The sequence below is a fragment of the Phaeoacremonium minimum genome, assembly GCF_000392275.1.
Source record: "Phaeoacremonium minimum UCRPA7 unplaced genomic scaffold PA7_03_scaffold_158, whole genome shotgun sequence".
Taxonomy (NCBI): Eukaryota; Fungi; Ascomycota; class Sordariomycetes; order Togniniales; family Togniniaceae; genus Phaeoacremonium; species Phaeoacremonium minimum.
The window spans coordinates 56,295-82,306 of NW_006921065.1; the positions used below are offsets into that span (position 1 = coordinate 56,295).

Here is a 26,012-nt window from a genome sequence, read left to right on the forward strand (position 1 = left end):
GCCGAGCTCTTCCCCGCAATCAAAATCTGGGGTGCATAATGATATAACATCGGTTTCACTATATACAGCTTCGGAACCTCGAGCTTAGGTGCTAATTAGCCGCACGGGAGTGGGTTGTGTGGCGACAATGATGAAATGCATTAAACCAAGGCTTTGTCAAAGTTGGGAGACAAAATTTGTGCCAGAAGAAGTAGCTAAGACAGCATCACAGAACGATGAAGTTTCTCAAAGCTGTGAGAGTATTTTGTCTTTTGAGCGGCGTCGGATCTGTTGCCGGCTTACAGCCAGCTGTCACAATCACGGATATCGCCCGCGATCTTCAGCGCGTTGAAGCGGTACGTGAAATCAAGGATGTCCAGCGTACATTCGCGCAGATGGCCCAGTTCGGTAAATGGAGCGACATGGCGGCCTTGTTCTCAGCAAACGGCTCTATGCGTGTTGGGTTGGGGAGTTTGGTACCCTCCGGCGAAATATTCTCATTGACTGGACGTGGAACGATTAGAGACTGGTTTGAGACCGATTCTGGGCCTATGGACGGCATTCGAGCTGGTTCTTTGTCTACACTGCTCAACGAAGATGGTCTTGTAACACTCTCGTCTGATGGACTCAGCGCAAAAGCGCGTTGGAACAGTTTGAGATTCATGGGCGATGGCGCCGGACAGACTCGTATCGAAGGCGGTATCTATGAAAACGAGTATGTTCTAAATGCGAAGAACGAACAAGACCAAAGATGGGAGATCTCACTGTTACATTACTATCCGATGTATGAGGGCAATTACTCGAATGGTTGGCAAAATACGGGAAAGGGGGCTAGGAACTTGCCAATTATCCCTTACCATTTTACGCCTGATGAGGCAGGAATTCCTATTTTAGTCCCAGAAACAAGCAGTAACATCACGTCTGTTGCCGGCAATACCTCTACCAGCGACGTGGATAATCTGGCATACCGTATCCAGCGACTCAATGATGAGGACGAAGTTCGCAACCTCCAACACTCCTACGGATATTACATTGATCGGCGTATGTGGCCAGATGTCGTGGATCTTTTTGTGGCCAATGCCACATCGAAGTTCGACGCGGTCACTTATACAGGAGTCTCCAGTATTCGGCAGGGACTAGAACAAATGATGGGGCCAGAAGGGTTGACCCAAGGTATCCTTAACGACCACCTGATTTTCGATACGATAGTCGAGCTGAATTCTAGCGGCCGAGAGGCTACTACAAGAGGCATTGAAGTTGGCATGTTGGGCGACGCAAACAAGCAGGCCGGGTTTTGGAAGTTCAGCGTTTTCAGGAACCAATTCGTCAAGGATGAGAAGAGTGGAATATGGAAGATCAAGGCAATCGAGATGAGTAATGTGTTGACAGCTAACTACTCGACGGGATGGGGTTATGGGGGCATCAAATCAACTTCATCAACAGCTCACACAACAGCGCCGGAGTTTCTTCACATTAGAGGCCGAAGCTCACGTTCGCAAGCTCAGAGTTGGCGGTCACATCGGCTTCAGAGGAATAGCTCAAATGATGATACTCTTGCTGAGTTTCAGAGAAACCTGGCTCGCTCAGCTGCCATTGATGAGACTGAAAACGTATCAGCAGCCTACGGTTACTATGCTGATGATATCCGGTGTAGCTACTTTGCTGCTCTGCATGCTCAAAAAGGCTTCAAGGAGTCACCGTTTGTTGGCTGGTATTGGTCTCCTGAGCGTATTGACCAGGCTTGCCAAGCTCGCTACCACGCCGTCGATCCGAATCCTATGCGATCTAGTGTTCCATTTCATTGGCGATTACAGCCTGTGATTTATGTCTCCAAGGATGGCCGATCGACAAGCCTTCGGACGCGACTCTTACAATTTGGCACATCTAATTCCAGCACTCCAGGATTCAACATCGGCATGTACCATGATCAGCTGGTGCTTGAGGACTCTGTAAACGGCACAACCCGTCGTAAATTGTGGAGTTTAACACTTGATGAGTTCTACGTTCAGTCAGTCAATTGGACAAATGGTTGGGCTACTGCTAAACCGCAAAACGGATCATCAATATTACGCAGGCAAGGTATAGACGGGTATCTGCCTGACGTAGCCCTCACAGATCCCAAACTGGGTGAGCGCGAGGTCGGTCTTATTGGGGGGAGTGGCCAGGCTGTCATCTGGCCTGGAATTCAGCGAGTGTGGTGGTCTATCCGCAATCCTGTGAGCGGTAGAGTTCCGCAGTGGTATTGGGCACCCGGATGCGTCCCTTGCAGAGGCGCAAGACTAGACTGGGCACTGAAGGTAAACGGATATCAGGAACCGCCAACGGGACCAACTCTAGTCTCGACCTCGGTGAATGGCACATCCATCGCGGTCAATGTTATCGCAGGCCCCGAAGAGCAGGTTTCAGGGTCAATCGAGTTATGGCGGGAGGACTTAAATGGCACTTCTCTGCTTAGATTGGCACCTTTGGACAAGACTGGCGGAGCTACATTTGCGGTGCCAATATCTGGGTTGTCAACGGATGTCAACAAATTTGCACTGGTCTATCCAGGGAGCGACCAAATCAAGCCTGGTCGTGCTTCCATTATACTACAACGGCCATTTTCGATATCTTTAAGTCCCTACGAGGACGCATCTGATATGACTAGAGCCTCTAAGGTGTAGTGCTTGAGGCGGCGATTGTCGAATTCATTATTTTAAATAGCAAGTCCCATAGTATATCAAAATGGCTATGAAAGTTGGCAAAGAAGATATATGAACCAGTATTGAACAGCAACTTAAACCCTCAAAGTATATGGATATTATACATAGCCTACAGGTGGCCCTTTTCTCAAAAATTACCAGTATTAGGAAAAGAGCTAGTTGTGATCTCAGAGCAATGTTCGCAGTTCAACTCAGCATGCATGAGATCTGGACAGATATCTTGCGATTCGGAATTACGAGGTCGGCGAGGTCGGCGATCTGGTTCCTCTCGGTAAATCGCAATACTTTCTTTTTTGTGCGTAGGTCTCACTGACCTTGAACTAGGTTAGACACGGCCTTAGTGTTTGTCTACGCTCTCGCTTGCTTATTGGGTCTAGACTTGGGCTGGTATCTTCTCTACACTGGCACTGCGATTGCTGTAGATGTTACTGACCATGTGAAGCCAATAATATTACGCTTTTACCGTGAGGCTGCACATAGTACTACTTCCAATAGAAAATGGAGCCTCATTCAAGTAAGACAATCCGATCCTAGTGGAGTTCGTATTAATGAGGATGTACTATCTCAGTAGGCATGCTTGCCTTGAGTGCACAGATTCGACCACTCAACGACTGGCATCCTCGATCTTGTCCTCTCGCTTGCCGTAGGCCACGAACACGTCATGGGAGTATACATTCCGTGAACGTTTACGAATTAGAGTATTACCTAGTACAACACCAAGTAGTGGCGCCAGAAAGATCCGCACCGTATCTGGTGCCTTGGTATGTCCGATCTCGGTGTCATCATTCATAAAATGCAAGCTCTATGATTGCTTTTATGACGGATGCACTGGCGCCTAATGTCGTTGAGTTTGTTACACACGAATGAGGAAACATGGATAGATGTGGACGAGATTGAATGTTTGCCATGGCCGGCGGCGACCCCCGCACAAGTAATCCCCGCCGTCGGCGCCCGCCTAAATTGGGTCCCCCAATGTCGAATGCTGATTGCCAAGTGTATGTTTCGGAGGACCTACGTCGGCCTCTATTCGTTTAGGAGAAGTTCCCTACCGTCCCTGACTGCACACTTTGCCCAGGTTGGTCAAGCTTTCTCACTTGGCGGGATTGGTCTTACATTGTGTCTCAGGGACACTACGCTGCAAAGCAGCTCAGGGCAAAGGCGACACAGCAACTCAACCCAACGAGATACGATATTCTCCCGAAATTCTAAGCAGCAGGATGAATACATGTCTTTTGGAGCTCCTCATATGCCGTCCTGTATCATGTGTCGGAGGTCCTGTGACATGTATGATCACTGTCTGTGCGCAATGAACCAGGGTCTTCAATGCCACGCTACTTCCTGGGAAATCAAGCATGGTGAAGGCCCAATGATTTGTTGCCTAGCATCATCGACAATCCTTGAATGTGACGTAAACACGGTCATGTTGAGTGCAGAGGGCACGTATTGCCAGGTTGAGTTGCCACTCACCGGTCATACACCTTGCTCACCGTGTCTATTTTCTGATTTGATTCTACCCCGGGTACTGTACACCGCAGGTCCCCCGAGAGTTCTGCCCCACATCCACCTACGATGACCCTTCACCCACACCTGTTTAGGCCTGAGTGTACACCCAACCAGCCATGATTCTACCACCCTGGCATAATTACCTCGTGACAACATCACGATTTGATATGGTCTAGGAAGACGCCTGTTAATACTGCTGATCAACCAAGCCTCTAGAGGCATCTTGCCGTTAGACGTGTCACAAATATAAAGTACGCCTCTGCTAGTGACTGGGCATGATCTTTCTTTTGATAGAACGCTCGTCTATCACATGAGGTTTCCCGCTACCTAAGCATTCGGGATTTGACCTTATTCATTTGCATGAACGATAGCGCAGCACGCCAAAGGAGCGCTTTGTAACTCATGCACTGTGTCCGATATTATCTGTGAGTAGATCCAGTCTAGATCCTTACCAGAAAGTACGATCAATCAGGATCCATACTTAACGGACTAGGCGGGGGTTCTTCTTTGTAAGGGCTGCGTCCCTGTACAGACTATGTGGGTGCCTTGCGGCTCATCACATGAGATGGCTTGTCACTAGTACATCGGTTTTGTCTACATCCTTGAGGTATCAAATAGCCCAGACGGTCTCGCAAGGGGCCAAAGTGCCTTTCTCCCTTGCGGAGGTCATAAGTCATTGGTCGCTGTTCTCGTCCGAGTATATGATTTTACAGTGTTTCTAGATACTGAACAGTCTCGGGATCATTTAAACCACCGTTCCTACCCTTTACGCAATCTTGAACCATAAAGAAGAGTTTAATCCGATAGCGACTGTCCGTGTCCGGACTTACCATTCAAACGGCCTCTCTTCTCAACCAATCGATTCGAAAAAGCTCGTCGTATCTTATCAATACATTGTACCTCTAAGCAAATAAATCATAAGGTACTTAAATATCAAGCTTCCAAATGGTCAGTAGACACCGGGCTAAATTACTTGATCATTGTACATCGATGTCTCTCCTATTAAGCTAACTCGACCTGTTTCAAAAGCCGCCTTCTAAGAAAAGAAGAAAGATCTTCTTTGTATGGTCATGTGTAAATATAGAACGAGCAGCTAGCCATTTACGAGCCGGCAGCTAACTAGAGCAGTGCAACTGCGGCGCCACACCTATGTCCATTAAACTCCCAAGATGCTTAAACTGCGGAGAAGCACGCTGCAAACATTGCATAACCGAAAAGATAGAAAAGTGTTAGATTGGTAGCTTAGGCCATTGGAACTATAGCGACCCTATAAAAACATGAGGAAGTAGGAACTACAAGGAATAGCTGCTCCTACTGTGAACTGATGTGAAAGACTTATATTATGGCTATATTGACTAGTACCGGATTGTCTGGTGCACCGACATCTTCTAGAAAAAAGGACTCCCAGCACTGTCAGGTGTATATAATCGCGGCTGCGTTCTGGACAAAGTGTCCATTTGTGTCTTTAATTCCAAGCATGTGTGACATCGTCCCGGGCACAACAGGCGACCAACTCCAGTTTACTAAGTGTGGCCTTTTTTCCTTACAAAAAGGGAAGCTGTACATTAATGACGGTTTACTAGCGAGAGCGATTGACAGCAGTATCGGAAGTCGAAAAACCTACGAATTATTATCGCGTCAGCACGTTATGGACGGCACATATTGATATCGGAGATCACGATAGGAAAATGACCCCAGGGATTCCACGAGAGCGCTAGCCTTGCACCCAATCTTCTCTCTTGTTTTCCTCTAGAACCCTCCATGATCTAGGAACAGAGCCATGCGAAGCAATTTCTGTGTACCCCGAATGAATGACAAATGTGGCAATTCTTTGTGCTACCTAGCCAGTGCGATGAAAGAAAATATGGGGAGGGTTTAGGAGAGGAACTAGTGTCAACGGCGAGCCACATTTAAGCGCCGGGCGATCGCTTTGCTGCACGACATCGACGAGGCGAGATTAAGTTAATTTCAAGGACCACCTCTTTGCCCCACGATTCATGGTAATCTTTAGGAGGATCTTATCCACCGATATGAAATCGCTAGTACACGTCCCCAATTATAAGGAGAATGAGATGCCTACAAGCGACTCTTTGCAGGTGCCTGCAAAGTAGGGAAGTACGCCTCTCCGAAGGGCGGAAATCCGAAAATGGCGGCAGTTCGGTAGTGGGCTGGTTCCAACAAAGCAATGTCAAGCGTTGGGTATAGTATTGCACACCGCCAAACCAAGAACAAGGCAACAATGTGGCATTGGAATGTTGGTCAGCACCTGAATTTAGGCCCTGTTAGGTTTGGTCATTAGATTGGGCACACCATCATTGACCTTTTTTACTGCACCTCGACGTCACACAACGCAACACGCGCCCAAGAGCAGTGAGTCTGACTTCTAAGATCCGAAAATTCAAACATGCTGAGAATTACCGATGCTTTCATCTTGAAGAACGTAACACAGCCAGCGTACGCCACCAGGTTTCACTGCACGGATTGCAATGCAGATCAGGACCCGCCGAGCACAGAATGACAAAACACCTTTGCGAGCCTGGTGCTCAGATACTGACATGCAAGATTGACAACGCTTCTAAAGATGTGTTCCAGCAAGGAAAATTAAGCGGGATGGATATGATGCTAAAAGACGCACCTGGAGTCTGCCATTTGCCCGGCTGTACGATAGAAGTAGATATCGTCTTCTCCCACAACTTTTACTATCTAAGCATGTTATATATAATGCTTTGTTTATTTCAATATTGGCGCACGGTGACTCACACGTAGGCATTGGTTATTCAGGTGCTTGTGCCGTTAAGAACTTGTGGAACAGTCGCGAAGCTGGCTCGAGCCGCCCTGCGTGTGTGGTGCCTGTGGCCCGCAACGACGAGATGAGCCAGAACTGTCCAGTAACGCCCCAAGTGCATATGTTTCATGTTTTGGATAGATTATACGATCTTCATATTCTCTCACGTTACTAGATAGGCGCTGGGCGCTTCAATCACTGAAATCTTCGGTGGAGGTCCCTGCCGAGTTTCAAGCATAGCCTTACGCGTCGAATACACCTGAGAACAGATCGTATACAATTATTGAAGAAGGGTTTCAGCCAAAAGATTTCCACCTAGGGCCTTCCACTCAGCAAGCGATGATGCGCAGTGAGTCTAACCTGTGACGATTCATATAGGTAGACAGAGATAGGAATGATACAAGCACAAGAAGCTACCCATACCGCAGAGAAATCCAATGAGCCAACTTATGCGTGTCGACAGGTGCGGGGACATAAAGAGGGTAACAACCCTCTAGAAGCGTTGGGATTAAATGGTCGCATTACTTAAAGACCTCGTTTCCCCTGTTCTTCTTCTTGCCATCCACCCCAGGATGATGTGCCTTCAAGGGATTGCGATGATTATCCTTAGATTTGAATACCTGAAAACATACATCACAAGCGGTCTGCTATCGACTCGAACATGATTGACCAGCTTTTACCGAATGAAGGCCGAAAAATACTCCGGCGTAGCGGTGGGTGCTCATGTGATGTGCTCGCTGAAACCAATATTAACCGCAGCACGCGCCCAACCCTCCTTTACGGACGCACACGGCGCTTTCTCCCTACACTAAACCCTCGATTGGCCCGAGAAACCAATGTACCGCCCGTCCCCTCACCGTACCTATTTCATCGATATTATCCCAACTATAACATCGCGCAGTTTGCTGCTTGTTTCCAGCGAGGAAAAGCAAGTTCTATTCTTGCTTAATTGCTAGCCTCGGATCCGCATTTGCAGCCCAAAATCCAATATTGTTGTTTGGGCGGCGACTCGATTCAGGCGACGCCAAAGCGGTACCCATTTGGAGATGACCACACTTCAACACTGCCCGGAGGCAGATGGGGCTGCTGCATGGGTTGGGATGGGATGGGATGCTGTACACATCTGCGCCGTATCCCAGTCGGCGGAGCCGTATCGAGCGAATGCCGTCTTGCTCCGTGCCCAGTCAAAATTGCCTTCTTATCTACGTTCCCCAAAAGATCAATGACACACAGAGCGACCTTTTGAAGAGTGGTGACAGCCGATGTCACTGCCGACTCAGTGTGCTGTGACACATGCGACGTTGGACATCTCCGCCCACCTGAGGAAACGAGCCAGAGAATCATCGCATCGATGAGTCAACCGCGAGAACAAAACCTTCTAGTTGTGAGAACAAATAGGCATATATGGCAACAATGTTGGTGTTTTCGGTAGCCGAATCTCTGACCTTTGAAGGCGGTGTAGCTTGTCACTATCTTGAACCAATCATCGACGAGCATGACTGGCGTTGGGATAGGTACCACCACAGTTGCATTGAACGTGTTGAGACCACAATCAATCTGTCTGTCGAAATTTTACGAAGTACTTCCGAGGTAGGCTACGCCGCATATACTCAATTGAAGATGATGCTGACCAACTGCGTTTCCTACAGCCGAGATCTTTGATCCGATGCCGTCCCGATGGTCAGTTTGAAACGCGGTGGCTAGCCCTGTGTTGATGTCGGTGTGGACATAAACAAGGGATTCTGACAAAATTCTGACCCCGATAGCCGCCGTCAAAACACAAGAAAAAGGTCATCTTTGTGTGGGCATGTGTAAGGCTCCAATTGAACAATCATGGCGATGCCCAAGCTAATAAGCCAGTGCAATTGCGGCACCAATCCAATCCCGATCAAGACTCCGACTTGCCCCAATTGTAGCGAGCCACGCTGCAAAAATTGTATCACTGAAAAGGTCGCAAAGTGAGCACGTGACGACGAGCTACTGCAGCAATATCCAACCAGAAAGTACATACGCAGGGACCGGGCGTTTTCAAAAGTGTTTTTTAGGACAAAAAGGCTCGGGGCGGTCATCAAAGGCTTCGGTGACCTGGTATTAGCAGTCTGATACGGCTCTGGCACTTCTTAGGGGGTGACGCCTTCCACCCTAATTAATCAAGCACCTTTCAAAATGACTGCCCTCAGGTCGTGAAACTGCGCCTTCTTACCTAGGGATCCGGCTCGTAGGCATTTGTAGTCCGCCATCTTGGGCATCTATACAAGCTAGACCACTCTTCTCCCATAACCATATCCTGAATATTCGCCCGATGTTACTTCGAAAATAACGCTTAACACGCTTCTGACCGCAGCCGTTCTTGATGGCGAGTGATCGATCGAGGAGTGAGTATGGCTCGAGAGGTATGTCATCAGGAGGCCGGTCTATAACAGGTCAAAGCGGCTGGGATCGCAGGTTTGAAGAGCGTCGCTATGTCATCGACTACTCGATAGAGAACAGGCCGTTCGTCGACATCATTGCGGATCTTAAGGATGCAGAGCCGGCGGCGAGGGCATCAGATCTTGCAGGAGATAGCTTTGTTCGCGTCTTTATGAAGAGTGAGAGGGAGTCGGATGCCTGTTTGCCCCGTGCTGACCGGGTCGAAACTGTTTGTTTTGGAGCGGATGTCAGACAACTGGTCGAGGGAAAGGGGAGCCTAGAAACTATTGCTCTTTTGGACGAAGGCAGCTTCGGGCCTGACGGCAAGTTCGAGTCGAGGCCATATCGCGGGCCCTTGACTGCGCTTCAGCTCTACCGGGCGTTGAGCCTTCCAGTAAGTGCAGTGCATGGATGGGGATTGCGTCGTGAGGAGTGGAGAGAGTGTGTGTTTAAGGTCGTCAGCTAAGCATAGTTAACCTTAGCGCTTTCAAAGAGGTGGTGCAGCAAGCTCGGCTAGAGCAGGCCTATCGGTTCGTCCCGCCCCGTCCGACCAGGCAGGGATTGATAGCAACCATGCTTTTGATGCGTCTTGGCCCGATGCTGAGCGTCGATTGATGTGGGTTATCCTTCGTACCTTGCCTAAATCCACCGATATAGATCTCTAATATGCATGTAAAACTAGTTTCATTACCGATTTGGATCGATGGACAATCTACGCTTTGATTGGAACCGCCTCAAAAGCTCAAGCTTACGGCCTTCGTAATGCGCTGTACCGACATGCTGCATTTGAGACATTCATGGGCGTTACCTTCAATGTGGGTCGTTATAGCTTTCCTACCTCGCTACCCCAGATACCCAAAGGACGTAAAGAACTAATAAGAACGGCTATAGTCTGAGGGATTGCGTGTTTTTCAATTGGCATTCTCCTTACCTTATTATGTCTTTAGATCCTCTCGGGAAGCCGCTAATGATACACGCCGCTTTGCGAATGGGAGACCCTTGAGAGATTGCCAGGATATTACGTTTCTCAACTGGGACAAAGAAGAGCAGGATGAATCCTGGTTTTTGTATGAAAGCCAGGTTTCATGTATGATCACGGGATACGACGTCTGGAGATGGGTAGGTTATTGCTTTGTTGACACATATTTTGACGATGGTGGACCTGCAAGAGAGAGTGTCCAAGATTATCATGATGACGCTCAGGGGGAAGAGGGTTTCTTGATGGATCCCTTCACCTGGGGTACTCAAGACGCCAACATTGGCTTTCGGGACCCTAGAGAATACTTTCTTGTAGTTGTGCAATCCAGGCTTTCTCAGATTACAAGGGAGTGGGAACAAGTCGTATATTTCGTGGGAGCAAGTGTTCGGAGATTCAATCAGGTATGTGTCAGTCTTTTCACGCTCTTCTAATACATCCAAATTTATTAGTCCATACTTGAGTCTCTAATCATTCATGGCGTTTGGTTGTTCTCCAAGTTGATCGCTAACATGCTTTCAGGCTTGCAATTATTCGCTTTCTCAATCCAGTCACCTGCGTACAAAGGATGCGCAGCTCCTTGAAGAAAAGATCCGGTCATCTCGGGACTGGGTTGTTCGTGTCAGGAAACACTCCAGGATGATATTATCGCTGCTTTCAAAGACTGTTGATTCCTGTGCGAAATTCTTGCACCGTTATAGGTCATGTTTTGACGATGATCTGAACCGTGTTTCCGAGAGATTTTCTGATATTGAGGCAACTTTCAGTGAGCTAGAGACTGTGAAGACTACGCTTGAATCCTTGGCAAATCAGTGTGATGATTTTGCTCGAGATGTAAGTGATTAATGGGCATTTTTGGAGACTTCCTCGACTGACGGCAGCGCATTAACCAGCTTGAGCTCCAATTAATCATTGAAAATATCGATGTGAGCAGTCGCACACATGGCATATCACAAATAATGAAGTTACAACAGCTCGTCATGCTTGTAAGTGCATTATTGTTTCAGCATTGCTATCAATACGAGATTCTCTAATTAAGTAAAGCTCGTTGTCTCCCCAGTGGGCCTTTCCACACAGATCCTGGCTCTTGATGCACAATTCATCCCCTTTGTTCCGCAGAGGTTTGCGTCATTAGTCATCCTTGTGGTCGGCTTTTTTGCAATCACTGTGCTCTGCCAGCGTCTTATTCAGCTGCTGCAGACAGATAAACACTGTTTCTGGAAAACTATACTGGCTCTTAGTGGACAAGAGCGATGGGACAGAAGCAGAAGAAGAGCGTTTCTGCGAGGGTTAATATTGTCTCGGTCTCGGAATTCACCCATGGAAATGGTCGACATGACTAGGGGAAGCGAAGGTACAGATCCAAGAAATGCCGCGCATCTGGGCAACTGAAAACGACAGCACATTCAAGGAAACGCATGTATTTCCATCACTAACTAATGACTCTGAATTCTTGAGCTTTTCCGAACTTCTTCTATGCCTAGCCTAGGTGAAGGATTCAATATACGAGATATCTAAACAACTGAGTGTTCACAATCTGACTTGATCAGTATCCGCAGGCATGCGATTCACTAATGATCACTTGTCACGTTTAACAGACTTGTATCATCAGAGATGATGCAGCTATATCAAAGATCTTGAATCTGTATGTGAAAACAAGGGTAATATCATCTCATGACTTAATTCATGTAAAACACAATGACGCCAAAGTACCCAGCATTGGTTGCAAGTGTGACTAAACCGCGGAAACCAGGGCCGCAATGATTTCAAGGCGTTCATGTGATACCAAATTTCACTGGTTCTTGATGGTCTATTGGGAGGGAAGTGCGTTGGCATTCACGAACCAGTCAGGTGCGTCCGCACCGTCGTCAGCCTCATTTGGTGCCCAACTGAACAAAAAATTGGTAAGGTAACTCCCAAGAGGCTCTAGCTCCCAAATTTATCCCTTTCCTCTTTCTGAGCTGGGTGTAGTAATGCTTAGACAGCTGTTCAATTCCTCCGGTTCTCTTTATCTCGTCTTTTCTCACAAAGCTACCAACCGACGCCTGCGACTTGGAGCACAACCCAAGAATGGCAACACTCGCTCCTCACGGCCTTCAAGGCTTACTCGACAATGTCGGATTCGATGGCTCGATACCCCTATTTCCATTGGCTGATATTCAAAACAGCCCCATGGACATATATCTATCGCATTTGGCAGACACGTTAGTCACGCTGACCGGTTGCGACCCACAGCACGCATACGACGCTATCCAATGGCCTAATGATATGGGAGATCTAGTGGTTGTGATCCCTCGCTTGCGCTTGAAAAATATTCAGCCGAGTGAGCTGGCCTTGAACCTTCAAGGCGCTGTAAGTTCTCCATGAGAGGGTTATATGCGAGAGCCTCGGCGCTGACTAACAATGTGCGGCTGTGCATAGTTTCCTAAGAGCCCCCTATTGCAGCACCCTTTTGCGGACGAAAAGAACTTGCGGTTTTTCTGTCTCTCTGGTGCACTTGCTCGAGTGTTGCTGCCATATATCCTTGACCGTGGGCCGCTTTATGGCCGATATCCGTCTGCCGGTCTTCGAGAGCCTGAGGACCCATCAAGTGATCGTAAGAAAATCGTGGTGGAGTTCTCGTCTCCAAACCTGGGGAAAGAATTCGACGGGGCCCATCTTCGCAGCACCATAATAGGTTCTTATATTGCAGCTTTGTACGAAAGCAGAGGCTGGGATGTTGTTCGCATCAACTATCTTGGCGATTGGGGAAAGCATATCGGCCTCCTAGCTCTGGGTTGGTCTAAGTTCGGCTCGGATGAGCTCTTTGAGGCCGACCCACTTGGTCATCTGTTAGACGTTTCTACACAGATTGAAGAACTTCTTAAATCAGAGCAGAAGCAAATTAAGAGTCTTCTTGAGGATGGGCAAGAAGCTGAGGCAAAGCTTCTTGAAATCAACGGCATCTCTAGTGAGAAAGATCTCCATTTTAAGAAACTGGAAGAGAGGGATCCTGAGGCACTTGTGCTATGGCAACGTTTCCGGGATTTGAGCGTCGCAAAATATGCCGAGCAGTACTCTCGGCTGAATATCAGCTTCGATGAGTTTTCAGGGGAATCGACTGTCAAACCTGAGACGGTAGCTGAGATAGAATTGGCCTTGAAAGAGAAGGACCTTTATGAGGAGAGTGATGATGCCTGGGTCATCAACTTTTCTAAGCTTGAGATTAAGGGCCTTAAAACCGCTATCGCTCGATATCGTAACAATACGACAACATATCTTTTACGGGATGTTGCTGCTGCCTTGGAGCGATACCGCAAGTACAATTTCGACAAGATGATCTATGTCGCCACTTCTCGACAAGATTCTCATTTTCAGCAAGTGTTCAAAACACTAGAGTCTATTGGATATGGTGACTTAGTGAGTCGACTGCACCATTCCAGCTTCAAAATTGGTAAAGATATGGGCATCTCTCCAAGTGACGGCCGCAATGGATTGCTTCTGGGAGATATTCTGGACCAATGTCGAGACGCAGTCGACGCCCTTTTTGCTGTGGACCCCGATGACACAGAAGAGTTTCCAAAGGGCAACCCCATTGTCTCGGATGCTCTGGGAGTCACGAATCTGCTCGTACAAGATCTTTCACATAGACATACGACTGCAGTCACGTTCGATCTGAATCAAATGACCACAGTTCATGGACATACCGGCCTTTCCTTGCAGCAATGGTACATAGCACTTACTCAAAGGCTCAGAGGTGTCGAGATAGATCGAGAGTCTCTAGAGCGTGCAGACATGACTATATTTGAAGCGCCGGATTCGGAACACGCCGATGTGCTTCGGCTTCTCATTCAGTTTCCAGATCAAGTCAAAATGTCTTTCAAGGCACACGAATCATCGATTATTTTGACGTACCTGTTTCGTGTTACCGAAGCTATATCTTCGGTCTGGGGAGATCATGATCCAGATGAAGGCGGATCATCTAGCCGAAATGACGATGCTCTAATGGCATTGTTTCAATGTGCTCTGCACGTTTTAGAGAACGGCATGGCCATTTCTGGGCTACTTCCTCTGAAAGTGTATACTTAACCATGCCTGAATCTATGCGGTGTGTTTGTGTTAGCCTCCACTCGATCATTGCTACATATGCCATGTGAGATGCAGGTATTTGTTTGTACGTGTACTTCTTAAAATTACTGAACAAAAGTCTCAGAGAGCCTCACTTCACAAAACGAAAGGCTTTGACGGCTTTGTGTTTGATATTATCAAGTAGCATTAGGGACAAACTCCTCAGGTATGCAGATACAATGTGGTGAGTTCTCAGTACGGTGGGCATGGTGTATCAACCAGGTTTGTTTTGATCAGCTCATATATAGACTAGCAATTGAGTTTGGCGGTATAGCTAGTCAATGTGTTTTCGTCCTGGTATGGGGCGTCGTGAATGTCATGTCACCAGATGGATACTTATATAATCACAGTGCCCAGGTGTGTGGTGGTACCGTAATTTCGCGTCGTGTCGCGTCTTGCCTGTGTAATCTTGAGTATCGAACGAGATTGTTTGAATCCAAGGGGAAAGGTGTATTTAATCATATAGATGGCGTCGACACGACGAAACTTTGACGACAGTACATATTTAGACTTTGCTAAAGGTTGATCCCCGTTCCATCAGGGTCAACGGTCTCGGATAAACGACAGGATACACTATAGGTGCCCAAGGCATAGCTTGAACGCAATAATGAATAAAATGGAAGCACTGCTTGCGAGGCAAGGACTATCATATATAAACAGGATAGGGGGTTCGGTGATATGATAGATCCATTGAAGTGTTTCGTTATATGCTGCACTCGAGAACGCGCGTCAATCCTTGACCATCCGCACCGACACTGCTGCAACGACAACCGAAAATGGAACCCGGCTTCCACTGTCTTTGATATGTATCCCAACTACTCATAGAAAGACGAATCATTCTGTTCGCTGTTGAGGGTGGTGGCGTGTTAGCCTATGCTCACTTGGCTATCCTTTCGGTGATGCAATGCCTGCATCGTGGATGCACGCAATTGGTACAGTTTGGTATTTTGATGCCAATGGGAGTTGCACCGCAAATACACTGCTAGTAGTATTAGCTCAGCTGCGCTAGGAGAATGAAAAGGCTCCATACACAAGACCATATGAATATGATAATTTTTTTATGCTTGGAAGGTGGCTACCAAGCAGCTGTTGTCAGCACTGAGGATAACCAAAGTTTGCCTCGAACGATTCAGTCCAATGAATATTAGACTAACCATGATGACCAGAGTAGCGCAAACTCCCCTCGTAGTTGGCTAGGCAGGATCGTTTGGAGTATATCTAGAGACACCCTAAATCACTAAGAATTTGTCTGTAGAATCGAATAGATTGCAGTATACTGAAATAGTGAACTGGAAAGATCTTTTTTTTTTTTTGGTCTCGCGGATGCCAAGGAGGAAACTGAAGTGATTATGGCATAATATATATAAGTCTCATATTCCTTTCCTACTGTGGTGACTGAAAACATAAACCATTTCTCGGGTATCAAAATCTATGGGCATCAAGAGTAAACCTTGAAAGACCTATGTGCTTTTCAACTGTACCTGTTCTGATTGGTTCATAATCAGATGTTCCGCCTCAGCTGTGGTAAGGGATTGTCTTCTAGAAATTGCTAATTTGGATTTATTAGTGAAAAACACCACATTCCTCTAAAATTAAAGATTTCGTGTGATCATGTATTTCTCAGTGTCCTCTTCATTCCACTTCACATCGCCTTACCACCTGGATCGATTAGACAAGACAGATCCATCCATTGTGCAACCAAGGGCGAACCAAATATAGACCAATCCTTACTAGCGGCAAATTATGCTCCCTGTTCAAACCCATGCCACCAAACCAGGTGGGCTCTTATTGGCAGGAAGTAGCAGCACAAGGATAAGTAGCGTCATCTAAGCAACCCAGACTAGCTAAGGTTAGAAGAACACGGAATGCTTCAGCCAAAAACCCGTTCGGACGACGCATTCACGTAAGTATTCCCCTGAGCCCCCTTAAGCTTGCTGCCCAAAAAGTGGAGTTCGCTAAAATCAACAAGCCTCTAGCGTCCTCGCGTCGTTGGGGCTTGAGCTGTGGAGGCCACTAGGTGCAGGGCTTGGTGCACCGATCAGCTCGTTACATCCCCGGGCGGACGCCATTTCTTGTACCCTACACATAAGCTCGGTCTTATCCAAAAATTCATTCATCGAAATTGGCTAACGAGTTGACAGATCGTTGTTAATCTGCGGCGCGCAGTGGAGTCATCGTTCAAGTAGTACAGTTGAGCAAGCGCTGGGTGTTTATATGTCCGTGAACCCCCTATAAGCGTTGAGTAAGCTCAATCATGACTGTCAACATGTCGCAACCAGAACGTAGCCTTCAGACAAATTTTCTTCAACCCGACACTCCCTCTGAGATACCAAATGTCTTATAACCGAGCTTTTATTATATTAAAGTCTGTTGCTATTCTTTGGCGAGTCCTCTATACCTAGTACACTAGCATCTACTACAACATGCCTTTGTGCAAAGTAAAGGAGACAATTGGATCCTACCTGCTCAATGGATGCTTCGACACTGATATCACTTAGGGAGGGGAAAAAAATTGATAAATAGATGAGTTTATGTATTGAAAAGGAATAGACAACGGACACCACCTAGCTTTGGTCTACTACCCTTAGGATTGATCAAATTTGATAAGGAACTTCTAGTCTGTATCGGTTGACAGAGTTCATTACTTATATATTAGTACTGGGATGATTCTCATATAGGAGATATAAACAGAAGACTAGGCTTATGTGACTAACAAAATGGGTTGCGAGCGCAGTTATAGACGATGGGGTGTTCCCTTTTTGTCTAAGTAGGTAGTGAGAAGATCTAGATGAACGTATGGCTATATATAGAGCCCAAAGTGAGCCCCTGAAGGGATTAGACAAGGGTGGCGTGCAGGGCTAGGTGCTTCCGACAATGACACCTTCAGCCCGTTTCAACTACACTCGGCTCGTACACGAAGCACCTGTTTTTCTGTTCACTGGCTTACTGAAGCAATTATAGAACTTACTAGGCTATTCGTCTAGCCGTATACTGACTTACGCAGTATTTGTTTATAAATGCACGTCAACAAATCACTCTACTACGCATTCGTGTGCTCTTATGTCCTCTTGTGCTGGCCATGATACGAGGGAGGGAGGTACCAAGTAACTACGTCGATGCTTTTTAAGACAACTCCTCTGTGCGTGACGAAGAGGCGCAATATGAGACAAAGCGGCGCGGGATTGGCGATTGGCTGTCGAGCTGCATTTTACTGGATACAGTCATGTAAAATGTGGTTCCGAAAACAGAATCATCTGTGGGGTGGGCTCACTTAGAACCCTGTTTTGGAGGTTCTGTCTCCAAATCTGCTTCTTGCCGCTTTTTTGGGTAGCTGCTGGGCTGGTTGTTAACATCATTTGTTCTGGAAAATATAGAAAATTAGGAAGTTGGGAAGTTGGGAAGCTAGGGTATAAATGGGGCAGGTAACTCAGGCACCCACCCAAGGATAGCGACGAATAATGCAGCTTTGAGTTGCTGAAGTCGCCGAATGAATACCTGAGCAATACTCAAGTGACCAAATACAAACCTAATAATGAGGTTTAGCGATAGGGTTTTCGAGGATATTTGCGAAGATGAGCAATGGAAAGGTCGCAATACTTTTTCATGTATGCAATTGCGGTGTTGATTCTAGACTCCAATCCTCCTGACGGACCGCAAGTTCTCGATCGGTCCTACTCTACTGACGGACAAATAGCCCTTCAGTGAACGACCGCTAACAGAAACCCATCATACTGTTGATCAGGTGAGTTCTTGTGGGAATTCACCGTTGACACTAGTGTTGCCGTCACTCGACCGTCCTCTCCAGCCTTTGTAACAAGGGATTCCTTCCCAGGCTCCAGCAATTCATCCTCCAGAATTGTTCGAACAACATTATCGACATAAATGCAACCCTTAGCCCTCGTCAACTTGACAGCCCAGTCAAAATAATCCCACTGTTCTCCCCAATCAGCATCAATGAAAACCAAGTCAAATTTCCTTCCCTCTTCTGCCAATTTTGGCAGAACGTCCAGTGCCGCGCCTAAGATGATTTCTGGATCAAGGCCCTTGGTATTCTCCAAAGCAACATCTCGGTGCTTAGGATTAATCTCAATGCTCGTGACCTTGGCACCGGCTTGAGAGAACCAGATGGTAGAATACCCGCCCAGTGTGCCAATTTCAAGAACTGTCTTGGCCCCGATGAGCTGGCATTGAATGGCAAGGTACTGTCCCTGCAAAGCAGAAACGGTGATTGCGGGAAGACCTTTCTTTTCAGAGTTGATGATGGCGTTGTCGCGTTGAGGGTTTGGCTTGACGAGAGACTTGGTCGCCAAAGTGTCAACGGCGACAGCCTTTGCTAAGTTGTTGCTGGAGTTTGAAGACATGTTCCAAATATTGATCTTTAACGGGAATGTAATTCTTGGCTTAATGTATGTCTTGAGATGCGACCAAGCTCTTGGACTGTAATTCGACTTTGTCGATTTATACATTTAGATGAATGAAGTCTTCTCTCTGTCGCATCACTTATGCTCTGTCACTGGCGTTGCTGCCTTGTTAAATAGTGTGACGAATGTGCTGCAGATCTAGACGGACATTGGGTCGGACCTCGGTGCTTCATGCCAGTGCAAAATCCTGAAGGTGGTTTGGCGCCGCCTAAGCCTATCAACACCGCTGATGTCCTGGATCACAGAATTAGCCAGAATCTGATAATGCCCATTGCATCATCTGACGCGTAACATTATAAGCTTAATTCCGAAGATCTCGGCCGCGATCACTTCCACCAGGTTTCCCGTGATCGATGACTTGGCGATGATCGGCGGATCTTTATCGGAGCCGATCGGAGCCAGTCGGCGGTCAGCCTGTGTCCTGACTACAACTCAAGTCGAGTTGTTACAGTATCGCATGCCTAGATATCCAGGAGACTAAATTATTGTGATGCCTGTCGCAGTAATATGTGGTCACGTCTTAATTCTTCAGCACTGTTGGCAAAATTCCTGTGACAATAATAATGCGATTGTTACATCATATTCTCAAACAGAATTGCGCCTCAAACGCATCGCTGCTCCCGTCGAATTGTTACGGAATCATTTCAGCCGCTGAACATGGTGGGGCCAGGTGGACTAGTGTAGACGAGTGAGTTTCATCCTAACTTATTGCTTGAAAGAAAAGGCGATCACCACTGTATATGGCTTGATATGCGCTTTTTTCCATATAATGGAGTCTAAGATGTCGATATTGTGTTGGCAGGTCCGCGATGCGCGACGCTGAGAGAACGTGTTGTGCCCCGCAAAGGCCTATTTTATAGTACAGGAACGGCGGCAAAAGCTTGAATCGGGCGCCAAGCAAAGCTAAGTTCAAGCGCTGACCTGCCTGAGACGACGGTTATAGTGGGGGACCAGTTCGAGCCGACACTTCTTTCTACCTTCGCACCTGCAATCAACGAACGTGTGCTGCTTGCAAGTGTTCTTTTACCGTCCATACGACTAAACTATTATGGGATTCTTGGTTGATCTCGGGCCGTTATGTTGGTATGGTGTCAGGGCGGCCATACAAGCTCTGACAATCTCGGGGAGAAGCATGAGGTCGAGACCGGCGCCGGGTGGAAACGAGACCTGAGGAAGCCGCTTTTGTGGGGCGCCGGCGTTGTCCTGGAGCCTTCGGAGCCGAGTGATGGGGCCCCGGCACCTGGCACCTGTTAACGACTGTGTTCAAAGCCTGTGTGTCTCTGGCCAGTTCTACAGGCACGACTAACAATGTTGGCAATTACGCCGCATCTTACCAGACCCTGCCAGGCGATGACTGAAGTGGCTTCTCGGCGGTGGCTCAAGCTGCCAGTTCGAGCATCTCTTCGTGACTCATGACGATTATTATCGCGTTCAAGCCAATAGAATAGCTCTAATGTAATTGCATTGTCTGGGATATTGGCGCTGTTTTCTTCCGCTGCGCAATGCTTTACGAATTCGAAATGTTTGGAGTTGCAGCCTGCTTCCAAAATCCGCAAAAGGCTTTTAGCCACGCCTAGTCTAAAAGGACCAGCTTCGAACGGCGACTTGGCATGTCCTGTCAAGCGAGCTAATCGAGTATATCAAACGCTTATGTCTCATTGACCTAGCCACAATGGACGATGAAGCACATGTGAAAACACTGTCTAAGCCATTTCAACTTTTACAATGGATGAATCCCTTCAGTGGCCGGAGACAGGATGCAATTCCCGAAGAGCGCGAGACTTGCCCCGAGTACAAGGCTGGCTTCTTCAGTCTACTTACATTCTCCTGGATGTCTCCTCTGATGGCAGTAAGTAATGGGGCCCACTTGAGAGCTACATACACTCTATGGTTTGACTTCTAACTGAATTAAAGACTGGATACCGAAGACCGCTTGAAATGAATGACATCTGGTTGATCAACCCCAATCGAAGCACCCACAAGCTTGCAGCACAACTCAAGACCTCAATCAGAGAGAACCAAGCAAAGAACGCCAATCGCCCGCTACTATTCTCCATATGGCAGAACTTCAAGAGAGACATCATCATTGGCGGTGCTGGAGCTTTTGTTCTAAGCTGTGCCCAGGTGGTGATGCCTCTGGTGATCAAATATATCATCTCCTTTGCCGTCAAGTCTTACTATGCATCTTCACTTGGGGTCGTCGCTCCACCAATTGGTGAAGGAATTGGTCTTGTCTTTTGTTTAACAGTACTTCAAATTCTGGCGAGTATTGGGTCGAATCATTTCTTCTATCGTGGTATGATCGTAGGTGGACAGGTCCGATCGGCTCTCATTTCAATTATCTTCGACAAGTCAATGACCATTTCGGGACGTGCCAAAGCTGGAGGCAGACAAATCCAAGAAACACCTGTTGTCGTAGAGCCTGGAAGCCAGGAAGAGAAAGACCATTTCCAGAGCGAACTGGCCAAAGTAGGAAGAAAGTCAAAGCAAGGTGAAAAGAGAGGTAAAAAGGGTGAGCAGAAGGAAGACACTTCAGGTTGGGCGAATGGACGAATCGTCAATTTGATGTCAGTCGACACCTATCGCATCGATCAGGCTTGTGGATTCGCGCACCTTGTATGGACCTCTCCACTTTCTCTGATCGTCACGATCATCCTTCTGCTCTTGAACTTGACATACAGTGCCCTGGTTGGTATTGGTCTGTTTCTACTCTCCTTCCCGGTCATTATCATGGGGATGATCATCATGTTCAAGCGACGGAAAGTTATAAATAAGATCACGGACGAACGGGTCACCCTCACCCAAGAGGTGCTGTCCGCGATTCGCTTCATCAAGTATTTCGCTTGGGAGGCAGACTTCTTGAAGCAGTTGCAGCACGTGAGACAAAGAGAGATCAGCACCATACGCTGGCTGTTCGGAACTCGGAGTGTGATCAACACATTCGGAAACACAACGCCAATCTTTGCATCGATGTTATCGTTCATTACCTATTCGGTCACAAGTCACTCCTTAGACCCGGCTCCTGTGTTCGCGTCACTCGCGTTGTTCAACCAGCTTAGAAGTCCTCTCATCATTCTACCTATGATTCTCGGCATGGTCACTGATGGTCTGCAATCTATTGCCCGGATCGAACAGTTTCTGCTATCTGAGGATGACGAAGATGAGGTGGTTGCCAACATAGAGGCGAATGAGGAGCCGAAAGGAACAACAGACTACTCCATTGAGATACGCCAGGCATCTTTCACATGGGAGCAAAGTTCTCCTCCAGACCCCGACGAACGTCTTCGTCTGACGGATGTATCCAATGAGGAGATGATGAAAGCAAAATTCGGTGCAAGAGGCAAGGAAAAAGAGTTAAAGAAGAAGCAGAAAGAAGCTGAGAAGGAGAGAAAGATGGCTCTCAAGGAAGGCAGAGATCCTCCTGAGACAGAAGTGAAGTCTACACCGCTGGAAGAGCACCGAACCCCTTTCGCACTCCACGACATCAACATTGACATTGGTGCAAAGGAATTCATCGGCGTAATCGGAGGGGTTGGATCGGGCAAATCGTCATTGCTGTCCGCAATCTCTGGACAAATGCGCCATACTGCTGGCATGTCTACTGTGAACAGCAAACGAGCGTTTTGCTCCCAGGTTCCCTGGATCCGAAATGCGACAATCCGAGAAAACATTACCTTTGGGCAGAAGTTCGAGCAAGTCAAGTACGATCGAATAATACAAGCATGTTCGCTTACCCACGATTTGGAGGTGTTACCCCATGGCGACATGACTGAGATCGGCGAGCGCGGCATCAACCTGTCCGGGGGACAAAAGCATAGAGTCAGCCTTGCAAGAGCTATTTACTTTGACGCGAATATCGTATTACTCGATGATCCGTTGTCAGCTGTGGATTCATATGTTGGAAAGCACATTATGGAGCATGCTATTTGTGGACTATTGAGTGACAAATGCCGAGTCCTAGCCACTCATCAACTTCATGTCCTTCGCCGATGTGATCGTATAATTATGATGGAGAATGGCAGAATCGTGGCCTTCGACACTTTCGATAAATTAATGGGTCAAGAAGAGGCCTTCAAACGCATGCTTGCAACGGTCAACACCAATGAATCCGATATTAGCGACCGGTCCGAGGAGTACTCTTCGTTGGTCAAAGCCGAGACACATAAGATCGCTGAGCTACCCCAAGATGTCCTCATGCAAGAAGAAGAACGTCAGGTCAGGAGTATCTCATGGCCAGTTTACCGTGAATACGGAAGAGCAACCGGATCGCTGCTTATTCCGCCTTTCATTCTTATGACACTGGTTCTTGCCCAGGGCACGAACGTAATCACGAATTTGTGGTTGGCTTGGTGGTCTGAGAATCGGTTTGGTCTCAGCTCAGGAGAATATGTAAGTTGCCATTTGCTTACTTCTGCCCAGCATTTGCTCATTTAAACTAGATTGGCACATATGCATCACTCGGTGTGCTTCAGGCAATATTTCTTCTGATATCGACACTTGCATTCGCTGTCTTCGGAACGGAAGCAAGTAAACGAATGCTTCATCAAGCAACAAAACGTCTTCTACATGCACCTATCTCATTTTTTGATACAACTCCACTCGGACGAATAATCAATCGTTTCTCAAAGGATATTGACGTGATGGACAACAACTTGACAGAATCGATGCGCATGGCTGGGACGACGATGACAATGCTCCTAGCAATTGTCGCACTTATCATCTCATATTACTACTACTTCGCCTTGGCTTTGATCCTTATCCTTGGGATCTACACCTTCTCGTCTGTGTATTATCGAGCTTCAGCTCGGGAGCTGAAGCGACACGAGACAGTTCTTCGCAGTGCTGTATTTACACGTTTCAGTGAGGCACTTTCAGGTTCTTCGACATTAAAAGCATATGGCGTTGTCGGCGAATTCTCTCATCAGCTCAGAGATGCTATCGATAACATGGACTCAGCCTACTACCTGACCTTCGCTAACCAGCGATGGCTCGGTGTACGCCTCGACGTCATTGGAGTTATTTTCATCTTTATAAGCGGCATGCTTGTCGTGACCAACAAATTTTCAGTCTCCCCTAGCATCAGTGGCCTCATACTTTCGTATTTGGTCTCTATTACCCAACTACTACAGTTCTCGGTCCGTCAAACAGCTGATGTCGAGAACAACATGAACGCCACGGAGCGAGTCTACTACTATGCTCATGAAATACCTCAGGAGGCCGACGCCGAGACTCAAGCCCATATTTTGCCAGAGGACTGGCCTACGAAAGGCGAGATCGTCTTCCAAGGCTTGCAACTACGCTATCGTCCAGGTCTACCATTGGTTCTTCATGACCTGACGCTACACGTTCAACCTGGAGAGAAGCTCGGCATTGTCGGTCGCACAGGAGCAGGCAAATCTAGTATCATGGCAGCTCTCTTTAGAATCGTTGAGCCAGCCGGTGGGTCTATCATCATTGACGGCGTTGATATATCCACAATCGGGTTACGTGACTTGCGGTCTTGCATGTCGTTCATCCCACAAGACGCAACATTGATCAGAGGTACAGTGCGCTCAAACCTAGACCCCTTCAATCGCTATTCAGATGCCGAGCTTTGGGAGGCTCTGCTCAAGACCGGAGTGGTGCAACATGAACAAGAAGTGTCAGAGAAACGGATCACGCTAGAGACGCATGTCGAATCCGAAGGTGCCAACTTTTCACTCGGTCAACGCCAACTCATAGCTCTTGCCAGAGCACTAGTGCGAAACGCGCAGATCGTTGTGGCTGACGAGGCTACAAGCTCCATCGACTTCGAAAGCGATGCTCAGATCCAGCGAACTATTCTGCAAGGATTCAGGGGTAAAACGCTTTTGTGCATTGCTCACCGATTGAAGACCATCATCGCCTACGATCGTATTTGTGTCGTGAATGATGGTCGAGTCGCGGAGCTTGACACGCCCCTAGCGTTGTATGATACTGGAGGTCGATTCAAACAGATGTGCGATCAAAGTCACATCAGCAGAGCGGATATTGTCAGTGCACCAAGTCTGGCATATGGTGAGTAATTGTACTATTACGGTTATACCCAACTCAAATCTTTGTACATTATCACCCTTCGAATAGAGAAGTCTTCCCTCAAGATACATTGACTGCTTTCTAAGCTTAATCAAATGGCCGCTATCCGTTAAGCTCACATCATCGATCAAACGACAATCTTGTCTTTGTCAAGGCCGTGCGCACTGCTGCGCCTATCGCCCTTCTCCTCAAATATATTGATCTCGTCTTGCCCAACAATTGACGGTAGACCATCTGTGTCATGGAGCCCATGGATGGCCTGGTCCACGTGTGTTTCCATAGCTGGCCAGACATAATTGAGAAACCAATATAGAGCAACCGATGTACAGAAGCCAAACAGCCAGTTGAAGCTGTATAAATGCAAGATACCTTGGTTTACGTGAACGGCAGATGGCTTAATGGAGCTGGCAAGTCCTGGAAGTAGGGGAGGTATGATGACTAGTAGAATCAAAACAGCTCGCCAATTTGTACCAAACTTCACAGACCATTAGCTTTCGCTCTGCCACATGTACAGCGGAAGACTTACCCGATTGTATCTGTATCGTCCATGGGGATCAAACAGAGCCGGAACGTCAATGTGTCTTTTCTTGACAATCCAGTAGTCGCAGCACAAAATACCAGCAAATGGCGCCATAAAGATAGAGTATCCGCTCATAAAGGATAGAAAAGTCGTCGCCGAAGCGAGGATCTTCCATGGCACAAGAGCCCAACCACCAAAGATCATCGCAAAGATAGAGCCACGCCGCAGGTTGAACCACTTGGGTGCTAAAGTGGTAATATCGTTGGAGAAGCTGACCGCGTTGGCCGATATGTTGCAAGACAGTTGTGCTAGCAACCAAATTGCAGATGCTACGAATGCTGCGAATCGACCGCCAGGGGTATCGCACCACGATGCAACTATAGTCAGAGGATTCCAAACATACTCTCCGTATATGTATTTAGATGCACCGGTGCAAGCAAGGCCACAGAGAGCCGTAATGATCTTGATGGTAGGAATAATGAGGAGCTGCCACCACTGAGCCCCTGGCGTTTTGCTGAAACGAGAGAAATCCGATATGTTAACAGGCAGTGTGGCC

General features: G+C 47.4%; 1 protein-coding gene across 1 annotated transcript; it reads left to right on the forward strand.

The window, feature by feature from the left end:
• Window positions 1-20,611: 20,611 nt before the first annotated feature.
• UCRPA7_2349 (putative abc multidrug transporter protein) lies at window positions 20,612-24,926 on the forward strand (the record flags this gene model as incomplete). Its single annotated transcript, XM_007914924.1, has 3 exons — window positions 20,612-20,731; window positions 20,797-23,271; window positions 23,808-24,926. 3 exons carry the CDS (start codon window positions 20,612-20,614, stop codon window positions 24,924-24,926), a joined length of 3,714 nt encoding a protein of 1,237 aa, XP_007913115.1.
• Window positions 24,927-26,012: the final 1,086 nt, after the last annotated feature.